Source organism: Rosa rugosa, chromosome 2, assembly GCF_958449725.1.
Source record: "Rosa rugosa chromosome 2, drRosRugo1.1, whole genome shotgun sequence".
In the NCBI taxonomy this organism is placed as follows: Eukaryota; Viridiplantae; Streptophyta; class Magnoliopsida; order Rosales; family Rosaceae; genus Rosa; species Rosa rugosa.
Window position 1 is genome coordinate 54,406,573 of NC_084821.1, and position 22,065 is coordinate 54,428,637.

A 22,065-nucleotide genomic window follows, 5' to 3' on the forward strand; every position below is an offset into this window, starting at 1 on the left:
AAAAACCATCATTTCAACCAGACCCAAAATCCAAATCACTATTTTGAGCAAGACCCAAAAACCTCAGGGTCTGAAAAAATGGTGGTTTTCAGTGAAAAGTTTCCAAATTGAGGCTTGATGTGGAAAGAGAAAGTGAGATTTGAGTGGGAGAGAGAGAAGTAGGCTGTGAAAACAAGAGAGGAGTGGTTTAGCGGCGAATTTCTGAGCTGATTGGGATCTACTTGTGTTTGGGAGATGGCGTAGGCGACGATGGAGGCAATGGCGGATCCCAACAGAGGGAGATGGCTTCAGAGAAGGTGAAGAAGTGATCGATCAGCTCCTAGCCTCTTGTTTTTGCTCGATGTCCATCTTTGCACCGCCAAGCTAGGTCTTTGCTGGGTTTGGTTTCAATTTGGGGAGAGAAACAGATGGGTTGTGGAGTTTGATCGGAATGACATTGGTGGGTTGAGAAAGAAGAAAGTAGGCAAAACGAAAAGAAAAAAAAAGGAAAAAAAGAAATTAAAAAAGAAAAAGAAAAAAAAGAAGAAAAAGCAAAAAAGAAATTAAAAATGAAAAAAAAATTAAAAAGGAACAAGAAAAAAAGAAGAAAAAGCAAAAAAGAAATTAAAAAGAAAAAAGAAAAAAGAAAAAAAGAAATTAAAAAGGAAAAAGAAAAAGAAATAACAGAGGGGTATATTGGACATTTCACCTAAGGCTAACTCCTAATTTGATGCGGGAGGGACCAATCAGACGGAAATTTTGACGTTAGACACTTTTCAGATTAATTGAGAATGTCAGGGACTGAAACGAAAAAAAGGTCATAGTACAGGGACTAAACATAATTTAATCTATAAAAAAAAGTCTGATTTTGAAGGGTTAGAACTGGATTTACAAAAATAACCTTGAAAATTAGTCACATGCGTGGCACATGGCTAATTTTAACTATAATATTGACAGAAGTACTACAAGGTCTAACGGAGTAAGACATCAGGTACCAAACTGTCCTTTTTAATACATTAGGTATCAAACTGTCCAATTGGGCATACCTCAGGTACTATAGAAGGAATTTACCCTATATATATATACACACACACACACACATACACATGACCGATCAGAAGCGGACGTCCGCAACCCAGAAAAAGTGCGGACGTCGCTCCTCCGGCCTCGATCAGGCATCAATGACGGCATTTCTGTTGCCGGACGAAGGCTCTGGACATCTTGGACGGCATAGCCATCAACGCGAAGGCGAAGGTGATCGGGTTCTCAGCGATGCGCGGCGAGCTTGCCTGAAACCATGGAAGCACCATCAAGGTCGACTTCGAACCCTTCATCGACGAGCCCAACAGCAAGAAGAGGGTCGACATGGTAGCTTGGTTCCGTCCGGCACAAGCAGCGCTGCCTGTCGGCACCTGATGCAGCCCGACATCCGCACTTTTTCTGGGTTGCGGACGTCCGCTTCTGAACAGCTCTATATATACATACAAAGACTACACAACTAAGAGTCTAAGAGCAAAGTGTTGTGTGCACAAGTGGTAGTTTTCAAAATTGCAAGAATAAAAAGTGAAAAACCATCGGAGTCAAAAACTTCCAAAGAGGGTCCAAAAAAAAAACTCTACTTCCAAATAGTGGTAAAATGTAATTCACCGCAAAAACTGGTGGGAAGCTTTGCAATTTTGAACATTACTCTAATACTGCTTCTTCCCATACTATAAATCAAGTGCAATTTCCTTATAGGGTTTTCAGACACAAATTCCATCATTTCCATAGGGTTTGCGCCGTTGCCTTAATTTCACTCTCCCTCTCACTCCACAGAAGAGACTCTTTCACAATGTGGGAGGATTCATGTGAAGAAGGTAAGACCCTCTTGAACCCTGCCTCCATCTCTAAGCTTTCTTTGGCTATCACTGATTTGTTCAAAGATTTTCCTGAGGAACTCATACCTGAAGTCCTAATCAGACTACCCATCAAATCTGTGGTCAAATGTACCTCAGTCTGCAAGTCATGGAGATCCATGATTAAAGCCCCAACCTTTATTCGCACTTACCTCACCCACACTTAAATTCAATACCCAGAATTCCACTCACCTCCTACTGCTCCACTCTGTGTTTAGTGATGATGATTGCTGGTTTTTAAGAGAAACCCCCATCCAAGGGTTTAAAGAGGACCTTTACTCTTTGCATTATGAAAACCCTGCTTTTGGGGAGTATTGCAAGATTGAATTTCCAACTGGGCTCAAGGAAATATTGGAGAATCCGTGTTTTCGTGTTGTGGGTACTTGTAATGGGTTGGTTTGCCTTGCTGATGATGCGGTGTCTTATTCTTATAACTTTGTTATATGGAACCCTTCTGTGAGAAAGTATGTGACCCTTCCTAAGCCCCTTATTAAGCTCTCTACTCATGGTGACTATGATGCTTCTATTGGTCTTGGTTATGATGCTGTGACCAATGACTATAAGGTTGTGAGGCTTGTCACTCTTTTTGATGAAAAAGACAGCTTCTCTGGATGCCCAACTATAGCTCAGGTGTATTCACTGGCCAAGAAGTGTTGGGGTGGGCTTAATTCTGATCTTCCTCCATGTCAAATGCATGGCTGCTCGTCCGAGGCTTTTGTTAATGGAGCACTTCACTGGTTGGCTTTCCGTCTCACCGGTGGTGATTATATCTACTTCGTTTTGACATTTGATGTGAGCACTGAGTCAATTCGAGAGATATTGTTGCTGAAGAACTTCATATTGGATCCGTCATTGGCCTTGCGATTGTCTGTTTCTGGAGACCAAAAATCCATTGCTCTGTTTGCAAGGTGCAAGAGTGATACAGATTGTTTTCTTGATATATGGGTAATGCAAGAGTATCGCGTGGAGAATTCGTGGATCAAATTGATGATGCTCACTCCACAAGGTCCGGAAAGGAGTTTACCCATGGCGTTATGCTTTAGGAAGAGTGGAGAAATGGTGTTGGTACTTGAAGATAGCTGTGAATTAGTTTCAGCTGACCTGCAGAGCAAACAGTTCAAAAGTCTTGGGAGTTCTCAAGGTCAGCTGTGCTCTGTTGACTCTTATGAAGAGAGCCTTGTCTTGCTTGACTGGAAGGATGCAGCTTCTTACTGAGGGAAAGAATACATAAGGTGATTCTTTACAACACTTACTCTCTATGATGTTTGTTTTTCTTCTTGTTCAAATACATATGCTGCTAATTTTATGCGACCTAAGATTGTTACATCGTAGCACAGCCACAAAGTTTGATATTCTGTATGCTGATTGATTTATTACCATTGCCAACTGTCTTATCTTTTCTTTGCAATCCAGTTGGTTCTGTTCTTAGTTTTTTGGCTGTTTTTGTCGTCAGGTTTCTGTTGATGTCGTTTCATACATTTTGATTATATAATTTCTCAACATTAGATGTAAAACAAAATGGTAGTAAAGATGGTTACACTGCTCCTATTATCAGTGATTTTAGTTTCTTGTTTCATGGAACATCAGCTTGGAATTACCTAAAATTATGGACTGTGGAATTGTTGATGTTACTATAGTGTTATTGCTATGTCATGTTTTTATTTACTGTTGCAGTAGATATATAGATCTGTACAATAGTTCCTGCAATGGATTTGTTTTGTTTCGTTTTGTTTTTTGTTTGTTTGTTTGTTTTTTTTTTTTTTATAAATTTAGCTCTACAATAGTTCATTTTCCAACTAAGCCTCCTTCATGTTTCTTGTGGCGGGAAGTTTGATTCCCACTTCCGAGAAGTAAAAGGAGAAGTTTTCTTGACTAATGATGTCAGATATAATACTTCACACTGACTAACATGGGGTTTCGTTACATCCTTTGCTTGTAATTTTTTTTGGGACATGTGGCCTGTAGAGTTTGACACTGTATTCTGAAATTCTGATTTAGTTTCTTAGGCAAGTGCTCTAAATTCAGGATTAGGCTAAGTGGCTCTGCAAATGAAAAATGGGGAAGGATATAATATTTGCTGACCACCTTGTGGTTGTACTTAAACTATTATGGCCGCTTGTTAGCTTATTTCCCACTAGACCACAGAGGATAAGTTCATACTTCAAACGCAATGTGGGAAACTGAATCTGTAGTATAGCTTGTAATATTGCTATATAGCTTATTTGCTTATTTCCCATTAGACCACAAAGGATAAGTTTACTTTCCATTATATACTTATACTTGTAATATAGCTTGCTAAAGCCTAGTTGAAGACTACATTAAATCAATTATGTGCAGGTCGGAAATAGGGGGAAATGACTCTCAAGACTCTGCTGAGTTTTCTGTAGCTACAAAGTGCGATAAGGTTGCTGCATGGATTTTGCTATTTCACTTACTCTACCAACCATCTGAATTTGTAAAGGCACTTTATCTATCTAATACTATTGCTTTGTTCATTCCAACTGTATTCCTATGTAATATATATCCGCATTATGATGAGTATTACGTGGCTAAATTTGCAATGTTTTTTGTATTATTGCTACCGGTTAGAGAGAAAGATTTTAGGATTAATGTGCTTGAAGCTAGCTCTAGATATATATGTGTTTTGATCTTTGAGACAGAAGTTGCTCTAAATCATCAGGAGAAGCGTATCTTTTGATGAAATTTGATGTTCTGATGTATTGCAGTAAGGATCCTTATTAATGCTAAGCAAGCGTTGGTTTTCTTTGAAATGGACTAGGATGCGCCTACTGTTCGGCCCATTTAGACTTGGGCCGGGAATCTTTATTTATTTATTTTTTAATTGTTTAATTTATATGATTATCGGTGGAGCGCTACTTAAGCCTATAAATACAGAGCATCCTATAGTTTATCATTAGGGTTTTGCGCCGACACCTTGGTTATACAGAAGAGGAATTCATCGAGGTAATCTTGCTCGTTTTACGCCTTTCACATGATTTCAAAGCTTAGAGCTGTTAGATTTTTACTAATTTGAGATCAAGTTTTTATAACCTAGAGGAAGGAACACTGTGAATTGCAATGAAAGATGCAATCTGTAAATATATCTGTAGTCATTTGGGCCTAGTTATCAATTTGAATGACACAGCAAATGTAAATTGCAGATACGAATATAATTAGATCGGCTTGTCATGGACAAACTTCACGAGGAAATTGAAATTTGTAGCAATGATACTCTGTTCTATGATCTATGGAGAATCTCCATGGTAGCTGTTTTATTATAGTGCGCTTTGAAATAGGACGATTGAGGGTTTACCTCCATGTTACTTTGCCCTGTTAGTGGTTTATTCGGGTTCTGTTTCTTATCTCGTTTGATTTCTTTCAAAGCTGTCTACCATTTTGCTGTATGAATATTAGTTGGTTTTGCTTTTTGAATCTGAATGGGTTGGAATTTAGTTTCTCTCACTCTATGGAAATTGCAGTTAAGGGGATTGAAATTTGAAGCAATGAGAGACTATTTCCCTTGCAAAGCAATGATTAACCTTCACCACTCATGGTCATTGTGGAGATTCTAGTCATTGGTCATAGCATCATACCCGAACTCAAAGGAATCTTTAGTTTGGTTTTGATGCTATGACCAATGACTAAAAGGTTGCTAGATTCATCAAGCTCTATGTGAAGATTCTAGTCATTGGTCGTAGCATCGTAGCATCATACCTGAGCTTCATGGAATCTTTGGTTCGGTTTTGATGCTATGACCAGTGACTAAAAGGTTGTTAGATCATCAAGGTCCATGGGAATATTCTAGTCATTGGTCATAGCATCATATCCGAAGTTGAAGGAATCTTAAGTTTGGTTTTGATGCTATGACCAATGACTAAATGCTTCAGATTCTTGAGAATGAAGATGTGAATCCAACACAAATGCATGGAAAAGGCTTTGGTTCGGTTGTGCCTCCATGCCAAATACATGGTATGGGGAAAGAATTGGCTTGATAGCCAAGTTTCTCACTTTTGCAGCTGGATAATATGCAATATTACATATTCTAGTATACCTATGTAAAGCATAATTGTTCACTTCATATCGTTAGAGTCGGGAATGGGCAAACTACTCTAAAGACTATGGGTTTTCTGTAGCTGCAATAAAGTTGCTTCATGGATTTTCCTGTTTTAGTTACTCTATCTAACATGCTGGATTTCAGAAGGCACTCCTTTTATCCGTCTCTTTGTCATCCACCGGTATTCGATTTAATATCTTTGTTAGATTACTACTGGTTAGGAAGAACAATTTGAAGAGTTTTGAGACCGACAATACATTTTAAGCCTAATTTGGCTCCTAGAATGCATTTCTTGTGACTGATGTAATCACTAATTTCCCACACATTGTAAATTTGTAATGTAATGTTTTGTTTTTTCAAATTACAGATTCGAGCTACCAGATTAGCTAAATTTAGATCGAAATAGTAAAAAAAAAGCTTTACTAAACATTCTCCCTCAGGAAATTGTAAATGAGATTATAGCTATTTCTCTGCCTATCCATCCAACTCGTGATACTTTTGTTTGGGGACCTTTAAGATCTGATAATTTTACCATTAAAAGTGCATCTTGGATTCACAAGTTCCTAATCACTCTAGAACTTCTTTTTAATTAAGATGCGGAAACTGAATATTCCTCCTAATCAGGAATCGTCTCAAAACAAGAGATAGAATTTCGCATTATAATTATAATATTTCTCCAATTTGTCATTTTTGTTCTGATGCTACAGAAATTGTTGATCATCACTTTATGCATTGTCATTTCTACATACAAGTTTGGTCTAAAGCGCTCTCTCTCCTGAGCCTTTTAATTGGAATAATTCGTGTGTTTCTTGGATTGATCATATTAGTAATATAGCTTCTTCTAAAGATCATCTTGCTTCCATTCTCTTGATTGGTTGGTCTATTTGGAATTCTAGGAATAAGCTAGTGTTTCATAATATAGTTACTACACCTTATGTCAAACTGTTTTGTTTGGTTCAATTTACACTCAAGCTAATTCTAGGACTACCACTCTTAAAGTTTCAAAATATTTTCATATTAAATGGCAGCCTCCTAACATTGACCAGGTTAAATTGAATTTTGATGGATCTGTTAAAAATGGAAATGCAACTATTGCTTATGTTATTCGAAATTCAGACAGTAACCCTTTATTTACTGCTAATAAAAAGTTAGGCAATACTAATGCTCTTATTGCTGAAGCAACTGCTTTAAGGGATGGTTTACATACTACTATTCTTCATAATTATTCAAACATTTCTGTCGAAGGTGATTCCAAGTTGCTCATCGATTGCATTCATGGAAGATGTGAAGTGCATTGGCGAATTAAACTTCTAGTCCAGGATATCAGAAGTTTAGCACAACAATTAACTCCATCATCTTCAGGCATGTTTACTGGAAGCAAATTTTGTAGCAGATCATCTGGCTTCTTTAGCGCATAATTCTCAAAATAGCTCTGTATGATTTTTCTGTTTTCCACTTACTATGTTCCAAGTGTTTCTGATGGCTTCTCTGGGTGGGCAGGTAGAATTTTGTACCCGCTGGCGGATAGGAAGACAACTCCGGGTCCCTGTCAAAGGAAATACACAACGTCAGAGGTATAAACCGAGCCAATCGGTTTATGCCTCTCCGATCGCCAATCGATTTATGCCTCTCCGATGCTTAAGTAAGGTTATGTATGTAATTTGACAAAGTAACAGCAATAGATAAGAAGTTATTACCCTCATTAAGGTGGTTGAGCTTCGTTTATATACCTTGAGCAAGGGGAAGGAGTTTCCCATTTCTTCAATGTGGGACGCAGTTCCATAGTTTGTAGGCTGATATTGGATTCTAGTGTGTACTTTGGTTAGCCCTACCGGGTTAAGATAAGACCTGTACCGCCTAAGGTGCAGTCCATTATGGGCACCGTCTTGCTGGGTGCCGTGCCCGGCCCATGACCTGGAAATTGGGTGGTCCTGCGGGGTCTGGTGATAGTATGAAACCTTGTGACATTGAAGTATTTTCTAGCATGTACACTAAGCGTTCTAGTTGGATCAGCTGGGAGGGGGTGTTAGTAGAGGTTTTCTGTTTTGGTTTTTTGTTTGTCTTATTGTCATAAAAAAAAAAAAAAAATATATATATATATATATATATATATATATATATATAAATCATTTACTTTTTTTTTTTGATTGAGCATAGTTGAGTTCGAAGCTTGATTAAGATTGTGAGTATCATGCAAAAGAAGAATATAAGTGTGGTCGAGAGAGAGAACTTATTTTTGAGGAGTGAAATCCACAATTTCCTTGAATATATATTCTGGAGGTAAGATTGGTGGATCCTCACTTCTTGCCCACAAGTCCATGTTATTAACAGGCCTTATCAAGTTGTTGTATATAGCCATATAAGCTTTCTTCAAATAGCAATCTGCCACATAATCATTCGGGTCTTGCCTCCTCAAATGTATTGCAGAAACTGCATGCTTGCATGGGATTCCAGTCAAGTCCCATCTTCTACAGCTACATGTCCTCAATCTAAGGTTGACCACATTCTTGTTTCCTTCAATATTTTCCACCTCAGCCTCATCACCACCATTGAAGTAGGAATACAATCTGTTGCAGCCTTCACCTTATTCTTCTCCAACACTTTCCTTGGCTTAGGACAGATGTTTCCTTAGCGTATTATGGCTCAGCGTGAGCATTATCTTTCTGGCATGTCGCCAAAATTGTAAAGCAAATGGAGTAGCCAGTCGTGCACTCTTTGCTAATTGATGTGTTTTAGAATACACAGGATTAGTTGAGACTTCTGATATTAGTTAGGGATGTTCTCTTTTGGTTTATTATAATTTGGGGTTAGGCATTATGTCCCCCTCCCCCCACCCCCGCGGTGTATTCTATGGTTTCATTAATAGTTATGGCTTATGAGCAGCCGTTTGGACCTCCTTCAAAAAAATAAATAAATAAATAAATAAATTGCATTCTTTCTCCACCCTTTGTCATCATTATTTGAGGGCTTTCAACTTGGTGTCTCTTAGACACATTTTTCGTGAAGTAAATGATGTCGCCAATAGGCTTGCGCACCTTGTTAGGTCATCGAGTTTAGATGAGTTTTGGATTGGTGATACTCCTGATATTATTCAGGATATTCTTATTGAGGATGGATGTATTTTATCTCGAGGTCCATGTTCTATGTCCCCTCATTGTACTATCCTAAAATAAATAATAGTAGTATTGATGGGAGAATCATTACTCCTATCTAACGGGTAGACTTGTAAATGGACCGGATTTGGAGTGGATCGACCTAAATCCGAAACGTGATCAGTTTATAATTATGAATATTTTTTAATTTTAAATAGTAATATTAAATTTTTATCACGATACCTCATAAAATATTAAAAAACATGAAGAGTATAGCCAAAAATTGAATTACATTATCAAAACATTATCCTAGAATGATAAACTAAGGTAACCAAATTATAAATTTCCAAGTATTCTTAACATTTTATATTTTTGAAAAATAATTATATATTAATAAAAAATTATATTCTATTATTATATAAAAAAATACCGGATTAACCTAAATCCATGTTTCATCCGTTTTTGATCCGTTAAATAAACGGATTAACGGATCCGGATCATTAACGGGTCAACGGATCAAATTTTCAATTCGAACTCGTCCAATAACCACGGATCTGGATCAAAATCTGATCCATTTTCAGATCTACTAACAGGTGCCTTTGTCCGCAATAAAAAAATAAAAATAAAAAAAGTCTACTAATACCAGAATTTCTTACGTAGGAATTTGGCACGTATCTACCAAACCCATCAATTTTAGTAGTCAAATTCAATTTTATCAGTAATTGCTTCATTCTTTAATTAACAAGCTACCAATGAACCGCTTCAAACTCCACTTAGTCCTTCAAATTTTTAATAATTTAATTGAAATTCAATCATTATAAGTTGTCAACATGGATCTTATCATAAACTTCATTCTCTATTGGACTAGTCCACATTCATGAGTGTTTTATGCCCTAATTTAATTGAACACACAAATTAATATCATTAGTCTTTCGTAAATTATTTTTATGTTGATCTTATGTTTATGTTTAGAGTATGTTGTTTTACATTTCTCTACCTTTATGAAAATACGAGTTCCTTACACTACAAAAAAGAATTCTAATGGCTACACTAATTTGCGTCGGCGTATAATTGCCGTCGCTAAAACCTACTATTTTGCGACGGCAAAACAGTTGCCGTCGCAATTGTGTGAAATATTTGCGACTGTAATAATTACCGTGGCCACTGGTCGTGGCCAGCCACTGTTGGTCTACTTCAGCGAGAATAGCCGTAGCAAAATTTTAACAGTTTGCGACTGCAAAGTAGCTGCCGTCGTGTTAGGGTGGTTTATATGTTTCTTTTCTCATACTTTGTATTCTTTTAAGATTTAAACATCTGAACGATTTTATCTCTTGGAATCCCTATTCTTTCTTTCTCTGCTCCGCCCTTTTTCTTCTTCGAGTCCATGACTCCGTCTCGATCCGATACCGATAAGTACTTTCAGATTTCCTCCTCTCTCCATCACCTCCTTCAGCTATTTTCCACTCTCGATCTTTCAAATTCGCGGCGGAATGCAACACCCATCAAAGGCACCAATTTAGGTCAAATCCGGCGAGTTATCATAAGATCTACCAACCAATCGTTCGTCAAAACGTCCTCTATAAAACCCAGCAAAAGTGTGAGAAAAAGGAAAAGGTTGGGGTTTTGATTTGATTGGGTTCGTTTTAAGTTTCTGTTAATTTGATTGGGTTTTCATATTATGTGAACTTTCATGTAATCTAATATCAAATTCTGGATAAGATAGGTTAGGTTTTTGTCTAATTTTGCAGATCGAAAGAGCTATGAGTTCCCTTTGTAACTCTGCTTTACTTTTTGCCAATACATGCGGGCTTTACTCTACACCTGCATCCTCATCGCTCTCGACTTCTTCAATCATCAGTATTTCTGTTCTTCCCGATTAATTCTAGTTATTTTCTTATTTGAGTTGGAGTTAATCTGAGTATTCTGGATATGCAAGGATTTTGGGCAAGTTGATTTCGATGCCTTGGAGCAGTTTGAGAATCCCGATTTTCATAGACCGACCACACCATCAATCTCGATCTGCAACAGAATCAAGCAAGTCCTGGCCTTAGTCGATTGCCCTCACAATTTTGCCCTTAAAGATCTCCTTAGACCCGAGTGCAATCGCACTGAGTATTTTCTCAGTGCAATTATCAATTACCATCGTTATAGGTAATATTATTTTCTCTAATTCTTCTTCTTCTTCTTCTTCTCTGGGAACTATGGTTTTTCCTCTTTTCAGTTTTAGGGGTAAGTGAACACGTTGATAGATGAGAAACTTGATGTTAACTTTTTACTTTTCATTATCAGAGAAACAAAAGTAAATCTACTCACCGAACTTATGAATCCATTAACAGATATTGAGGAGCGGCACGAATTGTTGCAGGGCTAGGTTTCCCAGGTATATCATATATATCTTGTAATAAACTAAAGGGATCACTATATTCCAGTTACATATTCCATTTAATGTTTGGCGTTTGAAGCTTGGTAATTGTATTTTACCAGGAGAAGAGATTTGTAGATGCAAAATGAGTTCAACGTAATGGTGGTCAGAAGTTGGAGCTGCACGATTTTGTACGACGGTGGGTTGTTTCTTTTTCTGCAATCTATATCTAGAATTGTAATAATATTGGTGCATATATATTTTAGTCAACAATTCATGTTAAAAGTTCAATGTCTGAAGCTTGACAAATGTTTTTTGGTAGAAGCTACAGGCTCTACAGTAAGAGACCTTACATGTCAACTATCAACATATGCCTTCCTCCAACCACTAGTCTGTAGGTAAGCTAGTCATCAAATATAGCATATCCATAATTAAATGCAAACAAATTTTAAAACTTTATGTAATGTCACTTTGGCTTGGCTTGTGTTGGTATACCTTTGGGTTGAGCATGAATTAAATGCAATCAATTTTTAAAGTTTCTGTAAGGTCAGGTTTGCTTGGCTTGTGAATTTTGTGTTTCAAGTTACACATCTGGTAGAGCTCTATAGCGATTCAATTTCTGTGGCTTTAATTTGATTCAAGGTTTTGAGTCTGGATACTAAGGTACAACTATGTCTATTTCTGTTTTAAGAAATTAAATAATAATAGTTATTTCCTTGTAACTTCTTTTCCATTTTTGGCTGGTTATTTTAACTCCCATCACAATAAGAGCATATAGTGTTCCAGAATCCTACTTCAGAACCAGTATTGAATGTTACATGTGATCTAGCTTACCTAAAATTCGGTTGCTTCCAGGATTTGGTCTCTTCTTCTTACTCTGCTAGCACTAGTCTCCATTCATCTCTTCTTGTTTTTAACATGTTCGCTATAAAAACCATACTCGGATGATGTGGTACTTAATCAACCATACATTATAAGAATATTGACTATATATCAATGATAGTCACTCATACTGCAGTGGCCAATTTAGTTTGTGTATATCCTGTAATATTGAAAAACCTGCTTAGTTGCCCGGTTGTTCCTGTCTTGCAGGTGCATGTGTACTTCTAGTGGCGTGCGACTAAAAAATGGCCTGAAACTGATTATTTTGTTGAAAAGTGGTGCCCAGAAATACTTGCAGCCAAGGTGATTTCAATACTATGTGTTTCATGGTGTTGTTTTGCTGGCCTTTTACTATCATATAGGAACTACATCCATTTCAATATATGTGTGTGTGTGTACCTTGTATAGAATCTTGTTACTGACCTAAACATACTAGTCTTGTTATGTATTCATGATTTGTTGTACTAGTTTGGCCTTTTACTATCATATAGGAACTACATCCATTTCAATATATGTGTGTGTGTGTACCTTGTATAGAATCTTGTTACTGTCCTAAACATACTAGTCTTGTTATGCATTCATGATTTGTTGTACTAGTTTGCTAATTTCGATTGTTTGGCTTTTTGCTTCTGGTATACTAGGGTGCATTATTGGATGAACATATAGCAGAACAAACATTTTGCAATAAAGGATTGCAAGCTATTGGTCAGCCACTAAAGTGTTTCTTGGTAGGAGACTTGTGCAGATTGATTAGCCAACTTGCCACACAATTCACTTTTATTAGCACACTATTTGTTCAACTGTTGCCTATATTTGGGTTATAGGGCGTCTTGAATGTATAGCTTTATTCCTTTCTGTATAGCTTTTCTCCATAAAAAAAAAAAAAAAAAAAAATTGGCATGCATATTTGCATGCCAAATTTTTTTTTTTATTTAAAAATACTACTTTTGCGACGGCATTTTTGCCGTAGCAAATTTCTTTTGGCGACGGCAAAATGCTTCAGACGCAATTGGTGGCGTCGCCATTGGTATTTGCGACGGAATAATGCCGTCGCAAAATTCTTACGACGGCAAATGATTTGCCGTCGCTAATAATCTTGCGACGGCGAATTTGCCGTCGCTAATACTATTGGCGACGCCACCAATTGCGTCTGAAGCATTGCCGTCGCAGAAAGAAATTTGCTACGGCAAAAGAGGCTTTTGCCACGGCATGGCGCCGTGGCTATTGCAATTTTTTTTTGTAGTGTTACTTGGTCAAATGGTAGCTGCCTCCTAGTGGCAGGGTGAAACTAAGTTTCACTAGATGTATTTTCTAGTGGCATCATGATGGGAAAGATGTGCATATGGAAATTATGCTATGCTGTAATTGAGTTGCAGATCGAGTTATCTTTCCGTTATGTCACCGTTGTGTCAAAGCAAATAGCGTCGCCAGTAGAGTGCTCTTTGCTAGCTGGTGCCTTGTTGAATACAGTTGTTTAGTGGAGACTCATGATAGTATTTCAGGATATTCTCTATATGCTTATTGTAATCAGGGGTTTAGGCTCAATGTCCCCCCCTGTATTCGATTAATCAAGGCTTGAGGGCAGTCGTACCGGCCCTTTATTCAAAATAAATAAATAAGACAACTTCAATTTTGACATACACGATTTGAACAACACCGAGATTTATAAAGGATCTGTTGAACTAGCTTATAAAAACAACCAATCGACTAATGTGACTTCTTCAAATATTGATTTTAAACACTTTGTAGCACCTTTGACCCTTGATTTGGAGTGAACACAAATCACTTGCGCTAAAATTCTAGTATATATGTTGTTGAAAAGATTAGATTTAGCTTGTAGCTACTAGTAGAGAGGCTGAAACGTCTTATTTTTTTATAGTCGTGGAATTGCATACCTAACCAGAAGAAAAACTCAATCATGAATCTCTCCCATGATCCATCAGCTCAAGGACGCCACTGTAAATATTACTGATCGAAAGCTCAATGGAAAACTCATTTGTTGCCACGATCAACATTTCTCAAGCTGGATTACATATATTTTCTTTATGGAGTATTTGACGGAAACAACGTTAAACTAGCACTTAATTAAAATGTTCTATCTTTATATATACCAGCAATATCATGAGGATAATTTAAGTCTGATCTAACCTAGGTTTTCTCTCTAGCGCTGAGAAAATTCTAAGGCCGTTGGCGTCTGTGTCTGTGAAGATCAGCCCTGTCCGGCGACACCGGGACGTCTTGGCCGGCCTCTGGCCTCGCCGACGTGCTGCGGTCTGCTGCCGGATGGGATATTGATGCTATTGCTCAGGAGATTTCATGGGAGAGGGTTTTCCGCTTGAGGTTTCGGTATGATGGGTTTTGGAGGAGGTCTCTGGGCGTTGCCTCTGAATCACGGTGGGTATTGATACTTCGTTGGGGTTCCAGGACAGCGTGGGACGTTTGGTTCGTGGTGCCTATGATCTGGTGCGCTGCATTATTGGTGGTTTCGTAGTGGAGCGGACTGGTTATTGCTTGGGTCGAGGCGGCGTTGTACCATGGCAGCGTGGCGGTACGAGTAGAGGAGGCTGAGGCAGCGTGGGGATGTGGTGGTACGGGTCACGGAGCTGTGGGGCCGAGGTCGTGCGGCGGTGCTATCTCTTGGTGTGAGAAAGAAATGACGTTTGGGATTAGGCCAGTCCAGTAATGTTGGGCCTTGAGTTTGGGGCTCATTTTTCTTTGGTCCTTGATCGGTCTCTCTTCTTCGTTCCATCCTCCGTTTAGTACTAATAAAAAAGGCGTGCTTGGGTGCCCTAAGTGGGGAATCCTCCCTTGACACTCATAGGTCGAGTTTCGGCTCGATTGACGGATCATTTTACTGGAGATAAGACTACGTGGTTAAAGAAGACCATCTCTATGGATGCGAGATAGCTGTTAGAATAGAAGAATCGGCCCGGTCCCTTTATTAGCCTAATGGGAAATCTAAGGAACCCAATCAAACTGTTACGCTTTACTACTTCCATCCTTCCTTAAAGCCAGAGGCTCCATAGATAGGCTTTACGACTTGAGTCCTTCCTTAGCTTAAGGACTGGACTCATCTAAAAGTCGGAAAATCTACTTGTAAGAAGCTTAAAACACGGCAGTTACGCTTGATTTAAGTTAAGGCCCAGACGAGAAGAGGAGAGCTCGTGCTCTTTGGGTTTTGGTCTTTTGGGTTGGGTTGTTGATGTTTTTAGCTAGTCTAAATCCATTAATTTCCTCTAGGCCCACATTATTTCTCGTTTTTTTCGGGATCCTATGTTAGTAGCTTTGTTTACTTTCAATAATTCCCTAATTTTTTTAGGGACCATAGCTTTGGTACTTTGCCTACAGAATGATCGTTGATTCTACACATCTAGGTGCAAAGTTTTTTTGGTGTACCGCAATTGAGCGCATTGGCACAGGGAACTTTGTCTGCTATTATTTTTAGTTTAGAATTATGTTATTCTGCTAGGCTTCTGAAAAAGAGCGGAATTGTTTCAAGTATAATGACACCTATTCTCCCTAGTGGGAACTATGTACTGTGCCATTCTGGCCTGTGTTACTATGAATGAAATTATTATTTAACTCAAAAAAAAAAAAAAACCAGCAATATCAAAGTCAGAACAACTGTAAATTAATAAGAGAAAAATGCACCAACAGTCCCTCAATTCTTGTGCACCGCCCAGTTTGATACCCAGACTCACAAATGTATCAATGTGATACCTAAAGTCTTATATTGCTATCAACGACATACTTCCGTTAAATTTTCGTAACGGTTCCGTTAAAGAGCTGACGTGGCAAGAACGTGAAGAAAACAGAGATGCCAAATGACCAAAATAACCCTCAATTTTACCAACATTTTAATTATTTAATTAAATAATTTTTTTATAATTTCCTCTCTCCTCTTCTTCTTCTTCTTCTTTTTTTTTTAAGGGTTTTTGTCCATTTACCCCATTTCTAGGGATTTTTTTCCCACTAACCCCATTGAGTTTTTTTAATTCTCTCTTACCCAATACACTCTAAAGGGAGTCTTCCCTAATACCCCATTAAGATTTTTTTTTTGTTTTTAATTTTTTTTTAATACCATTTTACCCCTCACCCCTTATTTACTTAGAGAGAGAGAGAAAATAGAAGAGAGAGAAACCATAGGAGACTTCGCCGGAGCCCGTCACCGGTCGCCGGCCAACTTTCGCCGGAATCCGGTCACCGGCCGCCGGATTCCGGCCAACTTTCGCCGGATTCCGATCACCGGCGGCCGGAATCCGATCACCGGAATTTGTTGAAAATCTCACCGGAAAGGTTTTTTGGCCCCCAATAGACATCTATTGCCCCCCAATAGACCTCTATTGCCTCCTATTGCCCCCCAATAGACGTCTTTTGCCCCGATAGTCTATTGCCCCCTAATAGACGTCTATTTCCCCCCAATAGACGACTATCAGCCATGTATTGCCCCCCAATAGACGTCTATTGCCCCCCAATAGAACTTTCGGTAGCCGAAATAGGAACTAATCTTCCGAAAATTTGACAGATAAAACTTTGATTAAAGAAAAAAACGAAGAAATTATATCAATTTTAAAACGTCTATTGCCTCCCAATAGACGTCTATTGCCCCCCAATAGACGTTTCGATTACCGAAATGAGAACTAATTTTTCCAAAATTACACAAATATAACTTTAATTAAAGAAAAAAAAGAGGAGATTACATTAATTTAAAATATCTATTGCCCCGCAATAGACGTCTATTGCCCCCCAACAATAGACGTCTATTGTCCCTCAATAAAACTTTTTTTCCTTTCTTTTTTCTTTCTTTCTGGGCTTCTGCCACATTTTACCACAAAAAAAAAAAAAAAAACTCATCTGGGCACCCAATCACCGATCTCAGAGATTTCTATTCGCAGTATTCTCTACACTTTTCACCACAATCCTCTGTTTAATATTACTTGTTTGGCTTATACTACACCCCACCAAGCCTCAGTTCTCTCTCAAAGAAGCTGATATCTACCAGCTCAACCTCTCAGGAACCAATAACCTCCTCAACTCCTCCGTCCAACTCACCTTGCTTTCCAAGAATCCCAATCAAAAAGTTGGCATTTACTACGACGAGCTTCAAATCTATGCTCAATACAAAGGCCAACAGATCACAGTTTACACATCTCTGCCTCCTTTCTACCAAGGACACGAAGACAGCAATGTCTTGACGGCTTCTTTGATTGGAAATGGTTTGCCGGTGGCTCCCTCTTTCGGTTATGAAGTGGGTCGTGATCAGACGGCTGGGAGATTGGTTTTGAATCTCTAAGTGCTCGGACGACTAAGGTGGAAGGTAGGAACTTGGGTGTCCGGGAGATACAGAGTGAACGTGGATTGCGTTGTTGCAAACTCGTCTCCGGCGCCGCCAACAACGACGCCGCCCCCAACTCCAAGGTCCTCACCTTCGCCAATCCTTTCTGGATCGAAATCTGTCACCAAGTTTGAAGTCGGAGACGAGGGGAGAGAGAGAGGGAGGAGAGAGAAATCACGTCGCAGCACACCGCCGACGTCGTCGTCGAACTCAGAGAGAGAGAGAGAAAGCACCGGCTGAGATGTTCATTGCTGCTTCCAGAGGCGGAGAAGGCCCTCAAGATCGGCGATCAATCGGACGGCATCGAGGACTCCGGCGAGGTAGCTTCGATCGGAGTTTGAGTTCTGCATTCTGGATGCAGTTCGACACAGGCGAGGTAGCTCTGACCGGAGTTTCTTTGTCGTCTTCAGGCGTGGAGATTGCAGATCGGGGAGAGAGAGACACCGGAGGTGGAGATTGGGGAGACAGAGAGAGAGTCGGCCGGCAGCGTGGAGATTGGGGAGACAGAGAGAGAGTAGAGTGGCATGGATGCAATTTGTTAATTATACGAAGGATAAAATTGTTATTTCGCTTTAAATTAGGTAAGTGGGAATAAAAATCTCTTGCTGAGGTAAGTGGGATAACTTTGGCTCATTTTGGGGCTTTTGGTCAAGGACCCTTTTTTTTTTCTTGGTTGGCAACTTGTAACAAAGAAACGAAAAAACACAAACCAGAAAAACAGAACCCCGGTGCCATTTTCATTTATGAGGTCCTCAACAGCTCAAATCGCCATCTGGGTTTTGTACATTTCAGTTTTAATGCCATGGGCCATTGTGTTTCTAAAGCACTAAATGAAAATATCTTCAAAGCTCTGATTTTTTTGTCCATTGTTCATGCATTTCGATCTTTAACCACTCAAAATCACATCTGAGCAGCTCTAATCTCATCTGGGTTTTGCTTCTTTTCAAGTTTTACAAAAAGCATTGCCACCGCGGTGGTAGTTGGAGACCTGCGAATCGAGGAGAGAGAATCCAGATCCATTTTGCCTTTCCTCTGTGGCTTTGCATTTGCAGATCGTTTTTCTAATTTCTCCTCTCTCTTGGAGAACCAGATGGACGATGTATAAGGGTAGAGTCCAAAAATTGTACATATGTTGCCAGGAAAGAACTACCGATGGGTGGTATGTCATCTGCGTCATCAACTTGGAGCAATTGTTATTGAGCTCCTGTGATTTTACAGAATCTTGAAGAACAGATTAACAATGCAAGTCAAGGATATGATCAAGAACATGCAACTTTGCTCAAGGATTTCTGGATCCACTGCTTCATCAAGAAGCGGGCAACATTGTTCGAGGATATCGTCAGCAAATTCAACAAGAACAAACTAACATTGATGCCCAGAGTCAAGGATATCTTCATCCACCCACTCATCAACAACTTCTTCCAGAATCCAATCAAAAGATCAAGGTTTCTACGTAAGATGGAAAGAAAATTCCAAAAAGACAAGACAATTGATGTTGATGTGAATCTGTACATTTTTGGATTCTGGGCTTATGATTGTGCTGAGGAATTGGCCATGAGAATAGAGAAGGTTGAGAGTATTAAAACCTTCACCTTCTAATTCTAAAGGATGAATATTTCTAGTAGTTCCAATAATCTATAAGCACAATGTGCGTGAGGGATTGGCTTCTTGTGATTGTATCTAACAAGAACCACAACCTGTATGAAGTCATGAATTGAGATACTTCAACATTGCAGAGAAAGAGGCGAGGAAGAACACCGAGAAATCAGTTTCCTATTTTGAGGCACTATCCATTAAGCTTATTTCCAGAACTTATTGTTGATTTCCCCGGCTTGATGGATTATTATTTGGCCTTGGCTGTGAAATTAAGTTCAGAGTGAGAGGATTGAACTCATTGAATTAATCTGGGTTCCTAGCTTAGGATTTTTCGTTTGGATATTTTTCTGTTTTTTTGTCAGGTTCAAGTTGAAAAAGCCAATAATTTTTTTTTTAAAATGTTTAAAGTACGATTTTGCCCTCAAAATTTTAGTCACATGTATGACACGTGATCATTTTTAACGGAAGACTGACGGAAGTATCATGCTGATACGAAATTTTGAGTTCGGGTATCACATTGATAGTGTTGTGAGTCTGGGTATCAAACTGGCCGGTGCACAAGAGTTGAGGAACTGATGGTGCATTTTTCTCAATTAATAAACATAATTATCATATGTATTCTTTTCTTTTTTCTCTCAAATAAGAACTGTCGCGCGAGGAGTACTTGTGGAATAAATTTTTTAAACCCAATATCTAAATCGATTTGTTTGACTTTCTTACATGTCACTGGGCTTTAGCTTGTAGTAGTATCCATCACCAGCTCTATATAAACACAACTATCTTGGCAATAATTGGCATTATCTCCTCAGCGTTTCCCTCACCTATTAATAAGCCTTTTGGCCAAAAAAAAAAATCAAGGGTTCCCGAACAAACAACAGCATGAAGTTTCAAGTGGAGGTTCTCTCAACTGAGACGATCAAACCCTCATCTCCAACCCCTGACCACCTCCGCCACCACAAGCTCTCCTATCTCGACCAAATTCAGCCCCCAGTCTTCATGCCCATGGTCCTCTTCTACCCAACAGAACCCAACCACAACGACCTGGACCTCATTTCCATCCACGAACAGCGTTGCAGCAAAATCAAGAAGGCCTTATCCGACACCTTAGTCAAGTTCTACCCACTAGCCGGAAGAGTCCACGGAACCCAATACGTGGATTGCAACGACGAAGGAGCCTACTACGTCGAAGCCAAGACCGACTGCAAAATCTCTGACATCATCGACAACCCAAACCCTAAGGACTTCAACAAGTTCCTCCCTTTCGAGCTTGACGCAGCTCATGAGCTTCCCGTGTGCTTCCAGGTCACCTTCTTCGCCTGCGGCGGCATGAGCATCGCCATGGGGATGTCCCACAAGGTCGGGGACGCCCTCTCCTACTTCACGTTTCTCAATGGCCTGGCCGCTGAGGCTCGTGGGGAGGGCAACGATATTCGCCATCCCGATTTCATCTCAGACAAGTACTTCCCCCAAAAGAACTTATCCGGATTCTTCCAACACCGTAGCGGGATCATAAAGCAAAACATCTCAACAAAACGCTTCGTCTTCGACGCTCCAATGGTTCAGGCCATCCGAGCCAAATGCATCGACATGTCCAGACGCCCTACTCGCGTTGAAGCCCTATCAGCCTTCATATGGAGCTGCTACATAGCATCATGCACCGGCATTCACCAAGATGGTGTCACCACCGATGCGATGTACACTGTTTCTCATGCTGTGAACCTCCGCACGAGAATGGAGCCACCACTTCCGGAAAACACATTCGGAAACGTGACCCGAACCGCCATTGCTGTGCCGCCCCTACCCGTTGACCCGAAAGATGGGACGCTTCATGGAGTGGTTAATCACGTCAGGGAGGCCATCAAGCAAGTAGACAAAGAGTACATAAAGAAACTGCAAGAGGGTGACGGACACTTGAGCTTCTTGAGGAGCCGTACGGAGGAGGTGAAACGCGGAGAGGTGGTGTCGTTTAGCTTCACGAGTCTGTGTAGGTTTCCGATCTACGACGCTGATTTTGGATGGGGAAAGCCTGTTTATGTTGGTTCTGCCAGCTTTACGTTCAAGAACTTGGTTAGTTTCTTTGACACTAACGTAGGGGACGGAGTTGAGGCGTGGATCAATCTGTTGGAGGAAGACATGAAAAAATTCGAGGCGGACGAGGAGCTTCTCAAATATGTTTCGCCCGCCCCGAGTTCGAAGAATGCCAACAAATGAAATCTTATTTGTTAGACAATTTAGTATATTATGTTACGAACTGTCAATCTACGTCATTAATATATGATATTAGAGGTGATAGTCTATCAACATAGTAATACTAGATATTTGTGGTAAATATTTACCGCCATCTCAATTTTTTTTGAATTAGTCTGGAATTGTGAAAATGTAATATGCAATAAGATTTTGCGTGTATGTTTAAAAGTGCAAAAATGTATATTCTATATTATTTTTCAAATCTTGTACTGTAATAAGCTTGTTCAAGATCAATGTTTAATATATAATTAGTGAAAGAACTATTTCTTGTTCTTTATCCCCCAACTTGTTATGATTAACATATATAAGATAATGCATGGGTGGCCATCTAAATTTGGAACTAAGCATTGTAATATAAATTTCATTTCATACAGTATATCTGATACGTACTTGTTGACATTTTTTGCACAATGGCCATTTGAAATCTTTAGGTTGACATTTGGACAATTAAAGGCAGACTGAAAGCTGTAGGTACTTCACTAGTTGCTATTTGAACACAAAATGAAAGAAGAAAATGAAGTGATCATGAAAGCCCTTCTTCTTCTTCATTATAGAGCCCCACTTACGTACAGATTACGACTCATTTCTCACTCATACACATGCAAACTTTACAAGAAAAACTA

The 22,065-nt window shown here is 39.2% G+C and overlaps 2 protein-coding genes and 1 pseudogene across 2 annotated transcripts; all 3 read left to right on the plus strand.

Annotated features, from left to right (window-relative positions):
- The first annotated feature begins 1,810 nt into the window (after positions 1 to 1,810).
- Positions 1,811 to 3,102, plus strand: LOC133731042 (F-box protein CPR1-like). The gene is made up of 2 exons (XM_062158518.1): positions 1,811 to 1,957; positions 2,004 to 3,102. The coding sequence occupies exons 1-2, from the start codon at positions 1,811 to 1,813 to the stop codon at positions 3,087 to 3,089; spliced, it is 1,233 nt and encodes a 410-aa protein (XP_062014502.1). The 3' UTR covers positions 3,090 to 3,102.
- A 14,032-nt stretch (positions 3,103 to 17,134) lies between these two features.
- LOC133731043 (NDR1/HIN1-like protein 26) lies at positions 17,135 to 19,198 on the plus strand (annotated as a pseudogene).
- Positions 19,199 to 20,011: 813 nt separating this feature from the next.
- LOC133732527 (stemmadenine O-acetyltransferase-like) lies at positions 20,012 to 21,668 on the plus strand. Its single transcript, XM_062160097.1, has one exon. It carries the CDS (start codon positions 20,075 to 20,077, stop codon positions 21,404 to 21,406), a length of 1,332 nt encoding a protein of 443 aa, XP_062016081.1. The 5' UTR covers positions 20,012 to 20,074; the 3' UTR covers positions 21,407 to 21,668.
- The last annotated feature ends 397 nt before the right edge of the window (positions 21,669 to 22,065 follow it).